This window comes from Parambassis ranga, chromosome 20 (assembly GCF_900634625.1).
Source record: "Parambassis ranga chromosome 20, fParRan2.1, whole genome shotgun sequence".
Taxonomy (NCBI): Eukaryota; Metazoa; Chordata; class Actinopteri; family Ambassidae; genus Parambassis; species Parambassis ranga.
The window spans coordinates 16,591,462-16,604,542 of record NC_041040.1 but is presented as its reverse complement, the minus strand read 5'-3'; the positions used below and the strand labels follow the sequence as shown (position 1 = coordinate 16,604,542).

Below are 13,081 nucleotides of genomic sequence, written 5' to 3'. Positions count from 1 at the left end.
GTTCATTTTTGCAATTTATCAAGAGAAATGACAAATATTTGTTGATTCAGGCCTCTCAAATGTTAAAAGGACCTGGTTTTCCCTTAAAAAACATTTGTGGTTTATCAAAAAAGAAATCCTGAAGGGGGCAAACACTTCACACCACTGTAAGTTATGCAACTCACATTACATGCAGTTAACAATCTAAATGATTCGGAGAAAATGACCATTAAACTTTGAACTCACACAGCCAACCTACTGAGCAGATCTGATACCTTCAAACTACCACATCCTCCTCATGATGAAGACAGGCTTAGTGGTTGCAAATATAACTGATAATGGCATCATCGCTGCTGTGGACTAATATCTGGAGGTATATTAGTATACTTTGCCGTATGCAGACAGTACTGCAATGAGAGAAATCAACCTTCCTTTGCACCTGATGGTCCAGTTTTTCATTAATATGACTGATGGCTGTGACATCATCCATCAAAAAAGGAAAACAAACCCTTTAAATAGACTAATCCTCAAAAGAGTAATTAACAGATTAATCAGAATTAATTCAGACGATCCAGAGGAACAGAGCAGAGTTTCTGATTATTAAAACAGCCCCTGTGTAATTTTAGAGTAAAAAGCCACTTCATAGCCGTGTTTGTGATTTTTCTATTTCCTTAACACGTAAAACCTTAATTTCCCACTGAGCCACAGTTAAACTCCACACACTTTAATCCACCTCCACTAAATGTCACATATGTTCTCCATGTATCCTCTAAGACTCCCTGCGCTCCCAAGGCTTTCCTTAAGACTGTCTTACCCTCTTCAAGCTAACCCCAATATCCTCAAACTGCGATTAGTCAAGAGTTCCAATCCAAGACCCTCAAAGTAATTACGAGAAGTGATGATGAATGTACAAGGATTTTTTTTAACTCTATCCTTGAGATTACATAACCACGGAGCTTTACGGCATGTGTGACCTTACTGAACTTTAAGGTTTCAGCCTGAATATTTTTCAGAATCACAGCTCGTTTCCGTTGTGTAACTCTTAAAAACCAAATCACGCATCAGTCTTTCCAATAACGCTTCTACAGTAAAGCCATCATATCTCATGAAGGAGTTGCAGCTAGATCACAGAAGAACAAACATGGCTGTGACTGGACTTAAAAGTGACCAAAAACAACACTGTGATACCCAAGAAGACCTCTGGGAGAAACCGTGTATCTCTTTGGTTACACAAATGTCTGAAAATCCCAACTGTCATGCCACAGCTTCTCTTTCAACATGCAGGTCCGAAGCCAAAGGCTATAAACAGAATGTGCTATGCTAACTTTGTAGGAAATCCTTCTGTGCAAACAGAAGAGGTTGTCAAAATACACTTCAGAGAAACGTAAACCCAACTTATCCTGAATTATCACTTACAAAAACTAATAGGAGGGAGGCCACGATAAGCTTAGAAAAAGCTGACTCAAAACACAAGCGTATTTTCCCATTAAAAGGGCCCAGTTGTGTGCACCCAAAGCCCTTTAGCTTGTGTTAGTCTGTGCCCATTAGGAGCCGGAAGCACTGTAACGTCAGGATTAACAGCAAAGGGTAGCTTGGTGCTGATGTTATCCAGAGGATGGCTGGCATGGTTCCCAGGTGGGATGATACAAGTCAGAAGCCCCTGGGCATATTAACATTACAGTTTTAATGTGTACCAGACATTGTAATGCTACAAAAGAAAACATTAAAAGGCTTCTGAATACTACTGTTGGGAAACACGTTAAAGGGAAAGTTCAGAGCAGAATTAAATAGTCATATTTTTTGTGGCCTGAGCTGTTATTTACTAATGTATATTGTTTTGGTATAAAACGTGTTTTGGTATAGATTTGGAAACTTGTATCTTCTCTCCAATATAATGGAACAAAATGGCACTCTTTCAATGACTCTTTCCAAAAATTATAACCTGGTTATCACAGTTTGTTGTAGAAATTTCATGCCAACTATGTCCAGAAACCAAATTACTGCAGAGAATGTAGCAAACATGGATTCATGGCTCATGGAGTATATCATCATTTTCACTCAATCAATACAATGAAACACAAAAGATGGATAAGTATAGACAATAGATTTTTGGATCACCTTATGACAGGCGTAACTCACAAAACATCACAGCCTCATAGATATGTGTACTTGTATTAGCACAGTCATTTCAAACCTGTGAAAGTATTATACTGAAACATTTTTACAGTACATACATACTGTTTGTTTTATAACCATGTCCAGCAGCTGAAAACCATAAATCTAATTATGTTTTCTTCTCTTGTACCCCACAGAATTTATGATTTCTAATCAATGTGGTCACTAGAGAGCTAAACAGAGCCACACTTTATGAGTACAATCTGGACCACTGAACACTAATTATAATCTCTGGGCCTCAGAGTTAGAGGACAAGCAGCAACAAAGGAAAAACAAACTGAAATATTTGGAGACAGACAACACTTAAAAAGAAAGGCATAAATGGAAAGGTCTTCCATACAAGTCTAAAAATGTGTTGGGTGTTACCTTCAGTGAGTTGTGGACGGCAGACTCAGGTGGGTAGACGATGAAGTGCCGCAGCGTGAAGCCAAAGCCCTGGGAGGTTCGGCGGAGGTGAAGTGTTTTGGGCCCAGGCCAAGAGAAAGGCTCCTCTTCCACCCCAGGAGAAGCCGTGGCCGACACCTCACTCTGATCGTGTCCATCCTTCTGCTTAGCCTGAAAAGAAGACAAGCAATCTAGTATTAATCTCCAAAACGTATGTCTGTGAAGACATGTTGTAATAAAGAGTTTGAAATAAAGGCGAGTGGACTCCTAGCATAATCTTTTTGAAGATCCCCTGAGTGGCTTCATCAATACTACGAATAATAAAGCCTGTCAGGGCAGTGACGAAAAGCCTTCACAAAAATATGCTATGAATTTAGTAGCCTCATTTTTTAAATCTTGGTTATAACACTGATCAAAACGTGTTACTAGAATAATAATTTTCACACTTTACTTGTTTCCTTGCCATGTTTATCAAGTGAATTCACAAAGCAGACAGAAAAAATAAACATAATGTAACAGAAATATTTTCCCTCATATCATAGTCACCCTGAAAATGTCTATTGGAATCCCACAGGGCAGATTCTGACCCCAGGTTTGGGCCCACTCTCTCACAGCTTATTCATCAGATACCATTCATCAGATTCATTAGAACCACAATATTTCCCACCCTTTCATCATAGAGAAGACGAATAACACAATGATGAACAAGATGTTGTTTCATGCTTTCAGGAGGAGGACCAGAGTATAAACAATGGGCTTCAGTGTTAGTGTTGTTTTTAATAATATTGCTTTAAAAACACAGTGATGGTAGGCTGATACTATCACTGTGGATGTTTCAAACACATCATCTTCATTTCAAAATAAAACCCACAAACACATCTAAAGTGCATCATGGAATTATTCTCCTAAATAATTTTCATTTTTTGGATTTTATGTGACATAAAGTTAGCTTTACAGAGCGTCTGACTTTTAATGCTAGCAACAGATTCAGAAAACTCCTCTGCATCTATGAACAGCTAGAGATATAACACCTCTCTAGAAGCTGTTGATTAAGACATCAGTTTCACACTTTTTATGGTGTGTTTCTCCAGCATATATCTTCCCTGCAAATGAAGAGAGTGCTTTCTACCGATGACGTATGGTACTATGACAGTACAATACAGTCGAATAGATTTCTTCCCAAGTTGTGGAGAACAGAACAAAATATCTGTCAAAATAATCAGGATTGTCATTTAAGCCACATTTGGCTTCACCCCAAGCTTCATGCAGACGTGCATGTGGCCTTAGTTATTGCACATTTGGGGCTATGCAGGGCTATGCAGGGCTATGCAGGGCTATTTGGCGTGTTTGCATGATGACAGACTTATCGTCTACATTCCTGCTGTGACTAATGCAGGATAAAAACAACCCTTAAACACTGGCAGCTCTCATCTTACATAATGTTACATTTATGCCTGCATAACACAACAACGTGTCCAACAAGCAGCTGGGAAGTGCTGATTTTTAAATGTTCTGTGACAAAAAGATGTTTATGCACTCTGAAATAACACCTGCCTGGGCTGATGATACAGAGAATCACAGTCAGAATATAATAGGAGACAGGTGGTCAAAAACAAGCTGATTACTCAGAGACGTAATCAATCTAAAAAATCAGCTAAAGAAGAGGTAAGCCAGGCAACCAAAAGCAACCTGTTTGATTGTTTCTTTTCATTTAAGTCAACAAAAATCTCTCAGGGATAAAAGATCAAAATATGCAGTTCCTCCAGCTGCCACTAGAGGCTGTCACCAAAGTAAGTCATTTAGCATAGCAGAAATAAACATATTTAAAGCCTGGTACAAAAATGGTTTTGGACCCTCTAGTACTTTGCTTTTACACCTTTACATAGGTGATTTTGTCACTTACGGTATATTATTGTTATGCATTATTAAGGGAAAGGCCACTTTACATGAGCTGCCACAGACAGTAGTTCCACTTGAATGCTAATTGGACAGAACCACTAAAATCAACATCCCTGATTTTGGGAAATCTACAAACCAAAACCTTTACAACTCAGATTTCATATTTTACTCTTCCTCACAGTGACTCTGTATGTCCACATCACCCTGGCTGCTGTGAGCTGTATGTGCTGTGAGATGCCTGTCACATCCATCATCAGAGTAATGACAGAGCTGAGCAGCCTAATCCAATGCTCCACAGGGCGCGCGTTAGCGGTTACTGCTAACACTACCATACTGACTCCAGGCTACAAGAGCCAGCCAAGAGTGTCAGCCTCAACCCAGATCTCTCCACAGGCTCTTCTCCTACCAAAACACATCTTAGCTATGGATCCAAAACAAAGACATTCCCCTCCACCACCACCCCTCTGGCTTCTCTTTCCACACTGCTCCTCTGCCTGTCTGGGAGCAGCAGATGTAGAAGCCTCCAGAGTGGGATGGGTGTGGGCTTAATGGTATGACTGGTGAAATCACCACCAATACCCAGCGGTGTGGAGCTGGAAGTCAGCCACAGTCCATAATGTAACTGAGAGAGGAAAGTGGAGATGAGGGAGAAGGGCTGACGCAGTGCAACTCAGCTGTTTGTTTTGATTTCATGCTTAAAATTTAATGTCATATTATGTAATAGCTAAGCCATTTGGCCTAAATGCACCGTGGCTCAGGTGCACACACACGTTTCAGCTATCTCTATATGTAACATACTGAATTATACAGCAATAGAAGCAGCAGTCGTAGTGTCCATCGGATTTTAGAATACTCTAAATCTGCTCAACACAAGCTCACACAATTACTGAATAAATATGACTCAATTATGCATGCAATCTGTTCATCATCACCACTACTGAGGGTTTGATGTGTTTGTGTGCCATATGTGGCCATAGCCTGCAGGATGGTGCATTTGCATGCCTATTCCTGCTTATTTTTGTATAAGAGATGAGACTAAATTTGAATGTGCACTCAGCTTTTCTCCCAACTGTTTGTTTTAAACTGTGAGTCACCCTTAGCTTACACAGCTCCACAGCTTTCACTTTTTTCCTTTCCAAACTTCTCTCCCCACAGGCTTCAACATTAGTCACCCGTATTCACTTCATCATAGGAAAATATGCCTTTAATTCCCCAGTTTGGCTCAATGTTGAACAATGACTGACTTCATTCTACTCTGCACAAAAAATAACTTTTAGCTCAGAAGACACCCTGAAAAATATGATCCTGCCTCGTATGCACAGCTGGAACAAAAAAACAATACTGCCACTGACAGCGGACAGAAGAGTGTCACTCTGAAACCACCGTAGGGACCAATAACAATAAACGAAACCTAACCCAAACACACGCAGACACACACTCGCATTACAAAAGATATCGGTCAGTGAAACAGGACTACCCTACTGCTGGAGAGCAGGATGACGCACACAAAATTCCTCAGACAGCACAACAAAGTGTAGCTGCCCCTAACCTCTCCTCCCATCTCAAATGCTTCCGATGTAAACCTATACACCTCTGCCAAACACTGATAGCACTTATACACATGCAAAGGCAGAGGCAGGGTATTCCTCAAAACATGATCTGACTCCTCGCTGCAATGATGCTCTCCATCTCAATCCCATCCTTACCCGAGACCGAACACAGTTCCTCCTGGAGGCTTCTCGAAGCCGAGCCCAGGAAACGCTGCGATTGGGACTAGTGAGCCCCAGTTCCACTTCACCCCAGTAGGCTCTGGCCAAAAGCTGGAACCAAAGACAGTACGGCTCTGACAAGCAGCCATCCACACCAGCTAACCGAGCCCATGGACAACCTCCAGAGGATGGGGAGGGAGAGAGGGAGCAGCACCCTTCCGCAGTCACATCCACATCACACAGGTCGGAATGATCCTTCAGAGGAACCGGCTTACAGCCAGAAGGAAGCCCGTTCCTCTGGGCCAGCATGGCATAGCCAAGTCTCAGATGGAATATCCAGGTGGCTGAACACTATCCTTCAAAAATGCTGTCTTCTTTATCTTTTATATGTTCCTTTCCTGTTAAAAGTCTAGTCCGAGTTTCTGTCTGAGCCCATGTCACTCCCTCGGTCTTCCTCGGTCTGTCCTGACTGACTGCCTCTTCTGGTCTCAGTTCGGAGAAACAGGCTGTACCTATAAGCGTCCCACAGACACATGATGTTTCCACTCAGCCGAGGGGAGAGCACAGGGGCTGAGTGCGCTGCAGAGAGCCCAGGCCGACTGACTGACGCACCCACCCACTCACCACACAAACCTCTCTCTGAAGTATGCACACACACATTCACACACACCAGGCGGCCTGAAGTGAATTCTCTTCCTTTCCTGTCTCCTTCATCTCCCTACTCTTGCTCTCCTCTTCCGCTGCCAACCTTTAAAGTTTTAGTTGCTGCACGCTTGCCAACATGCGCAACAGACTCACGTGCTGAGGCCAATCAATAAATCATGGGAACAAATGAAAGGAGAAAACAAGATGCATGCGCAAAGCCAAAGGTAAAGAAAATATTCACAAAAAACATTTAAAAAGCTTTTACAGTAGGAAGCAGCAGCAGCACAACCTGAGACAAGAATAATAATGGATTGTTTTCACAGCAGACGTGGGCCTGATGCAGATAAGGAAGCATATGGGTCCTGTGAAATGTACAGTATGAGGCACAAAAATGTACAACTAATCCACCCACCTCTGCATGCCTGCAGCTCATCTGGCAACTACAAAGGACTAATGCCTGGGTGGCACACATGGTGGTCAGAGGGGATACCAGGAGGAGTTGCATAAACACACAGGAACTCCTGCATATTTCACATGTATTTAGTTGTTTATTTATTTAACAGGGACTCAAATTTAACTCTGGTTAAACATGGTTATGTAAGAATGAGTAATGCAACAAATGTAATGTACACAAGGCGTCTAGTTAAAGCAAATTTGCAGCTCTGTCCATGTTAGGATTTGAAACTGTTATAGTACATTACAGAAAGAGAGGAATAACACTCAGGTGATTACATCTATCCCTTTTGTTAATCATATGTACACGGTATGTTTTTCTTAGAGCAAAGTGATAATAAATGTATTATCAAGTCAACGATGTAAAAAATTATCAAGAAATAAAGTCACAAAAACAAATTTTGTATAATACTGGTACCTTTATTTATATAGCACTTCTCAAGACTCTCAGTTACAAAGTGCTTGTTTCAAATTTCTCCCTGTGTCACTACTGAAAATGTAGCTATACACTGTTTCATTTCATATGGTTTGAATAAGGACCTCTCTGTGAACCAATCTGTGAACTGATCACAGCCATTGTTGGGAAATATTAGATTTATAGGATATTTACATTCATACACATTGTTATCATTGGGATCGCTTCTTAAAGTTCCATGGAGGCTTTGCTCCACCTAACTTGACTTGAGGTCTTGAAGTAGCATGAATCATCGAGAACATCTGTGTGGCGTCTTAAGCACAATAAATAAGAAGCAATGTAGACAAAACAAATCCCTCACAAACACATTTTGTGGTTTTATGTGTCACAAAGGATTATCTACTTTCACCTATGTGTCTGAGGATGGCGTTTTTGAAAAAAAAAAAACTATTTCTAATTTAGCTAAGCGTAATAAAGGAGGAAATCTGATACTGGCACAATAACTACTAACTGCATTTGATCCCTTAAAAGTGTGTCCCATAATAATCAAAATGACCTTGAGCATGGCAGTGATACTGGGCCTGTTTGCTCAGAACAATTTGTTCTCAATTACAGCCTGGGTGAACATGTAAATCTAACCTCTGCAACCCACCTGCAAAAACCTTCACACCTTCCACAAGGGAATTCCTCATTCAAACCTTCAGCAGAGGTGGCAACTGCCTTTATTTTAGGAGCAGTGAGACGATTGGGAGGAGGATGAACTCAGCCCTGATACCTTTTAGTAAATCTCTTTGGAAAAGAGAGCAGGAGTAAAACATCAATTAAATATTTAATCACATTTTCATCCAAAGGGCTCTCTAGAGCATTTGTGCTGCTCCAACTCAAACTTGAGGACTCAATGCTGTAACTACACTGCTTTAAGACAATGGATCTCTCACTGTGTTGCCTGGTTGCCTCACTTCCAGCAAAGGCTAATGCATATCAGTCAACAGCCGATGTAGTTTGTGATGTGTCTGCTAAATGGCGAAAATTTAAATAACAGTCTATTTTGATTCTGAGGAATATTTGCCATCCGGGACAGCAGCAACCATGAAAACAACATCAGGAACCCAGTCGTGGAATGTTCCCCTCTCAGCGTTCGGTTATGAGCATCTTGTTACCACATTCACTCAGCTCAATATAGCATGTGGTATTCTGTATGGAAAAGACAGCAGAAATAGAAGTCGCCAAACACAGCCAACTGAGACACTTGACTTGTGGAAGCCAAAACAAGGATCAGGTCTCAGAAGAACGGCTGCATACAGTTCATATATGAGAAAAATGTCATGTATTCATGGAGACGTGAGCAGACCAGCACTACCATCTGAGGTCAAATTTCCAGCCAAACAATACTTCTTACTTCCACTAATATGTTTCAGGCTGTTACAGGGTTTCAAACCACATCATATATGTCTCCTGAATTCCTGTAAATCTAAAACACATGATAAAGAAGAAGAAAAAAAACTCTTAAATAGAATTCCTCTTAACTGGGTGTAGCATTTGGTGCCATGAAATCACAAAAAAATCTAGACGCACCGCACAGAAATATTATGCCGTTACCATGCCAACAAAGCAGACCACAACAATATCGTCTGGTGGACTCAACCTAATTCTGTTTCCTAAAGCCTAACCCTAAATGTGAGGAAATTTAAACATAATCATGACTAAAAACAAACCAGAAGTGACGTTCACAACAATCATAGAGCAGTTAGCCTGAAAGAAAGCAATGACGCTAGCAAGGACAAGACTCTTGGGTGCAAGTCTGAAGCAAAGTTAGATCCACCATTCCACCTCCAAACATTGGCATGTTCGTTCTGTGGTTAGATGATGTGATAGGCAGCAAGTGCCCAGATGTGCTTATCTGGCCATTCAGCTTATTTACCGCTTTCCATTTTGGAATTAGCATAATTGAGCACTGTCAAGATAGTGACCAGATCCACCACACTGAGCTGCAACTTTTCTATGAATAGCATATTGTCCTGCTTGTAGCACATAAATGTTGTGTATTATTATTTTGTAGACTTTTTGAAGTATAATTCACAACAGGCAAAGTGTCCGACACAATTTCCCAGAGATCAAGGTGAAGTCCTATTATTATACTGGATGTCCACCTGTGCCAATCCTTATTTATTTTGCCTTGAAATAAAACAGAGAAAAGGTTAATGGGATGCCAGCCATGTTCAAACACACGAGAACGCAGCTCTTTAACAGCAGCTACGAATGTGCTTTGAAACATTTTATGAGACAACACTGCCCGTCCATGATGACAGGCGTGTGTGAAATTCTACCGGTGGGTGTGGATGGTGGCAGCATAAATAAACTGCTATAAGTCGAAAAGATTGCTGATTGTTGTTGTTGTTGCGTCTTTGACCAGCACCAACACAGTGCAGTTTGGCTTTGAGTCCCCCTGCTGATAATTCTGCAAATGGCCCTGTGGCTTCACACAACATCACAAACTGGGCCAAAGACAACTCAGAGACTGCGTCTGTGGTTAAATAAAGATGAGGATAGAGAAACGGACAAGCTTTTCTGGGACTAGTGTGGGATTTTTAAGACAACTTATAAATCAAGGTTAAAATAAAATTACACTACTGGTGTCCAGTTTGTCTGTCTTTCACATTTAAAGGAATACGGGAACACTTTCCACAGAGAAACTCTTGAAATCCAAAATCTAACAGCCAAACTTATGCTCCGTCAGTTGTGAAACTCTCTTCAGATGTTTACATTTCTGGAGGACAAGGCACAATGAAAACCATGTTGTTTCATGACGCTGTTTCATTTTAATCCACTCAATCTTGGAGTCTAGGATTTATTAGATGATTATCTGCAGCTCTTATTTGTGTAACAAAGGGAAAAAGGGCCTGTGGTCTGTAAGCAGCTGACAGGATCTCTGGATGGGGATTAAAGACACAAGGCACCGACAGGGCTCCAAAAACGACAATAAGTAATTTTGAAGTCTCCAATTGGTGCTCGTGTGTGACCGACCCTACGTATCTGCGGCTGTGAATGTGCAAGTGTTTTTGTGTCTGTGTGTGGTGCGGAGACCCAGAAGAAAAGAGAAAGTCTTGCAGGAGGATTAGGCTCGATTCGGAGGAGGCTTTTCAGGACTCCTGGCGGGTGTAAGATCTAATCTGGACATGCTGCATCTGGGATCCGCGAGGTATGGCTTACTGTAACAAAGGACTGGCTAATGAGGGCCAGGGGACAGACTGCTCCTACTATGCTGCTCCCACACTGCTGCACACCCATAAAGAACTTCTTCAAGGGGGGGGTTAGGAGGGGTATAAACCCGCGATTGACAACAGTGGGGAGGTAACAGGCTGTTGGTGCTGATCAAGCAGATACTAGAGCAGACTGATCTTGTTTTTTGGCCCAGATAAGTGAGTGTGAGAGGCAGTGGTTGAGTCAGTTACTGCATAAGAGGGTTTATAATACAATTTTATAGCACTCTCATCTGCCAATACACTGGGAGGTGGGGAGGGCGGTTTGGGTGTGCACATACTGTACAGCCGGACTTTCTCACAGGGAGGAAAGAATGAAAGTGAGAGGAGCTGGAACAATTATAAACAGTCTGTTTACAGTGGTGAACGAAATCTGAAACAGGCAACATGGCAGGCTTTCACTTCTAGTTGTGGTGAAAGAGAAAGAAAGTGAAATATGTAGCAAAGATAAACTGATAACTAGTTCTGTGCTGCCAGCATCTCATCCTGGTTGGTTCACAACTGCAAATTGTCGTTTCATCTCTGAGAACAAGATGAAGAATAATAAAGGAAAGAAGGTGGATGTAGAAAAAGAGGGAAGGTATAAGATATAAAAGCAGTTCCTATAATCACCCTCCAACATAACTTTGGTCAATACACACAATAGCAACATTTGCATGAATGCAATGAATGTCAAAGACTAAAATCCACTAATAATAAAGATATACAAAGGCTGTTTTTTTTCCTTATGCATGGGAAATTGGCACCAGCTTCATTTTAAGAAGTATCCAAATCAAACATAAGTCATGACGCAACAATTCTAGAGGCTACCAGTTTAACTCCCTGTGAGTCATGCCCAGAATGTATTTATGAGTCAGAGCATCGCTTCTCTTCCACTGGCAAACACAAAGATTCACAGTTTGCTATGGAGACCATCTGTGTGCTGTGTGTGAGCAGAGAAGAAATGAATGGCAGCTTCAAACTTCCAGGAGAGAGGAGGAGGAGAGGGGATTTCCTTCAGGACAGAGCTGAGGCTGCTGTACACCAACCCAAAAACTAACAGGGGAAGACAAAAGCCCGAGACCAGGAGGTGAGGGAGGAGGGATTGCATGAGTTGGGTGTATTAGTGAGCTCCCTGGTGAAGGAGCCCAGCTTGATCTGGACAATTGTCTCCAGTGTCCCTCGACACCTTCAGATAAATGCTTCTGCCAATCAAGCATTCAGCAGCCTGTGCATTCAGTCCTTAGCAGCTGCTCTCACACATCAAGAAAAGAGGCAAATATGTTTCTGATGAAAGCCCAGCCAACACCTCTTAAAAAAAAACAAAAAAAAAAACAAAAGTGTAATTATTGCACCTCTCCTCCTCTGTCCCTGTTTCCCCCAGGGAATAACCATATGGTTCAGGAGAGGTGAGGCAACAAAGAGCTTGAGATCATCAGAAAGCACTAATAAAGACATAGTTATCCTCCTGTCAGGTTGACAGTGATGTCACATAAACCCTGGTCTGAGGTCAGTGTCTATGGGTCAACATGTATCATCTTAACTGCCTTCAAAACTGCTGCCAAGTTCAGTTCAGGCCTGCAAATAATGGAAAATCGAAGGAATTACATATATAATAATTTTCAGTCCTGTTAACGTTTTCAGTGTCCATGGCTCATTTTTTACTGCAATCTACCCACATGTGTTACTAATTGTGAAAAAAATTGGTAATGCACATGCTATAGATATTTAATTATCAACTGTAGAAAGCCTGTGAACCACTGATGGTTGTAAATTAGTCAATCATGGCTTTATAGTTGCACTGAGGAGTGCAGAATTTTTTGTTTTTTTTATGCAATCTTGTTTGTACAGACTATTTGGAGACATAAATACAACTGATCAAATTCAACAATTTTAAGCTTAGATTTCTGACACAGAACCATACATATATAATGCATTCAAGGACCACAGAACACCAGACAATGTGATGAGATTTAACAGTTTCTGCCTGTGACTAATGGTATCATTTTGACAATTATACTTCAAACACGGCACAAGGATTTGGCGTTCAGAATGTTAATTAGAACCATAAAACATTCACGGGTTTCACATGTTTAAATCGACAATATGTTTAGACTGCCAATTACAATATTGTACCATTGTGCACACACACCTGCCTTGTTCCATCTCCAGTACAAACACTA

General features: G+C 41.3%; 1 protein-coding gene across 2 annotated transcripts in view; it reads right to left on the bottom strand.

Moving 5' to 3' along the window:
- LOC114452934 (rho GTPase-activating protein 21-like) overlaps nt 1-6,728 on the bottom strand; it is a 34,054-nt gene extending 27,326 nt beyond the window's left edge. For both annotated transcript variants that reach the window (XM_028432466.1, XM_028432470.1), the window contains exons 1-2: nt 6,144-6,728; nt 2,521-2,709 (exon numbers count right to left, since the gene is read on the bottom strand). In XM_028432466.1, coding sequence (XP_028288267.1) covers nt 2,521-2,709; nt 6,144-6,455 — 501 coding nt within the window. In that variant the 5' untranslated portion in view covers nt 6,456-6,728. The remainder of the gene's footprint in view (nt 1-2,520; nt 2,710-6,143) is intronic.
- Between the last annotated feature and the right edge of the window lie 6,353 nt (nt 6,729-13,081).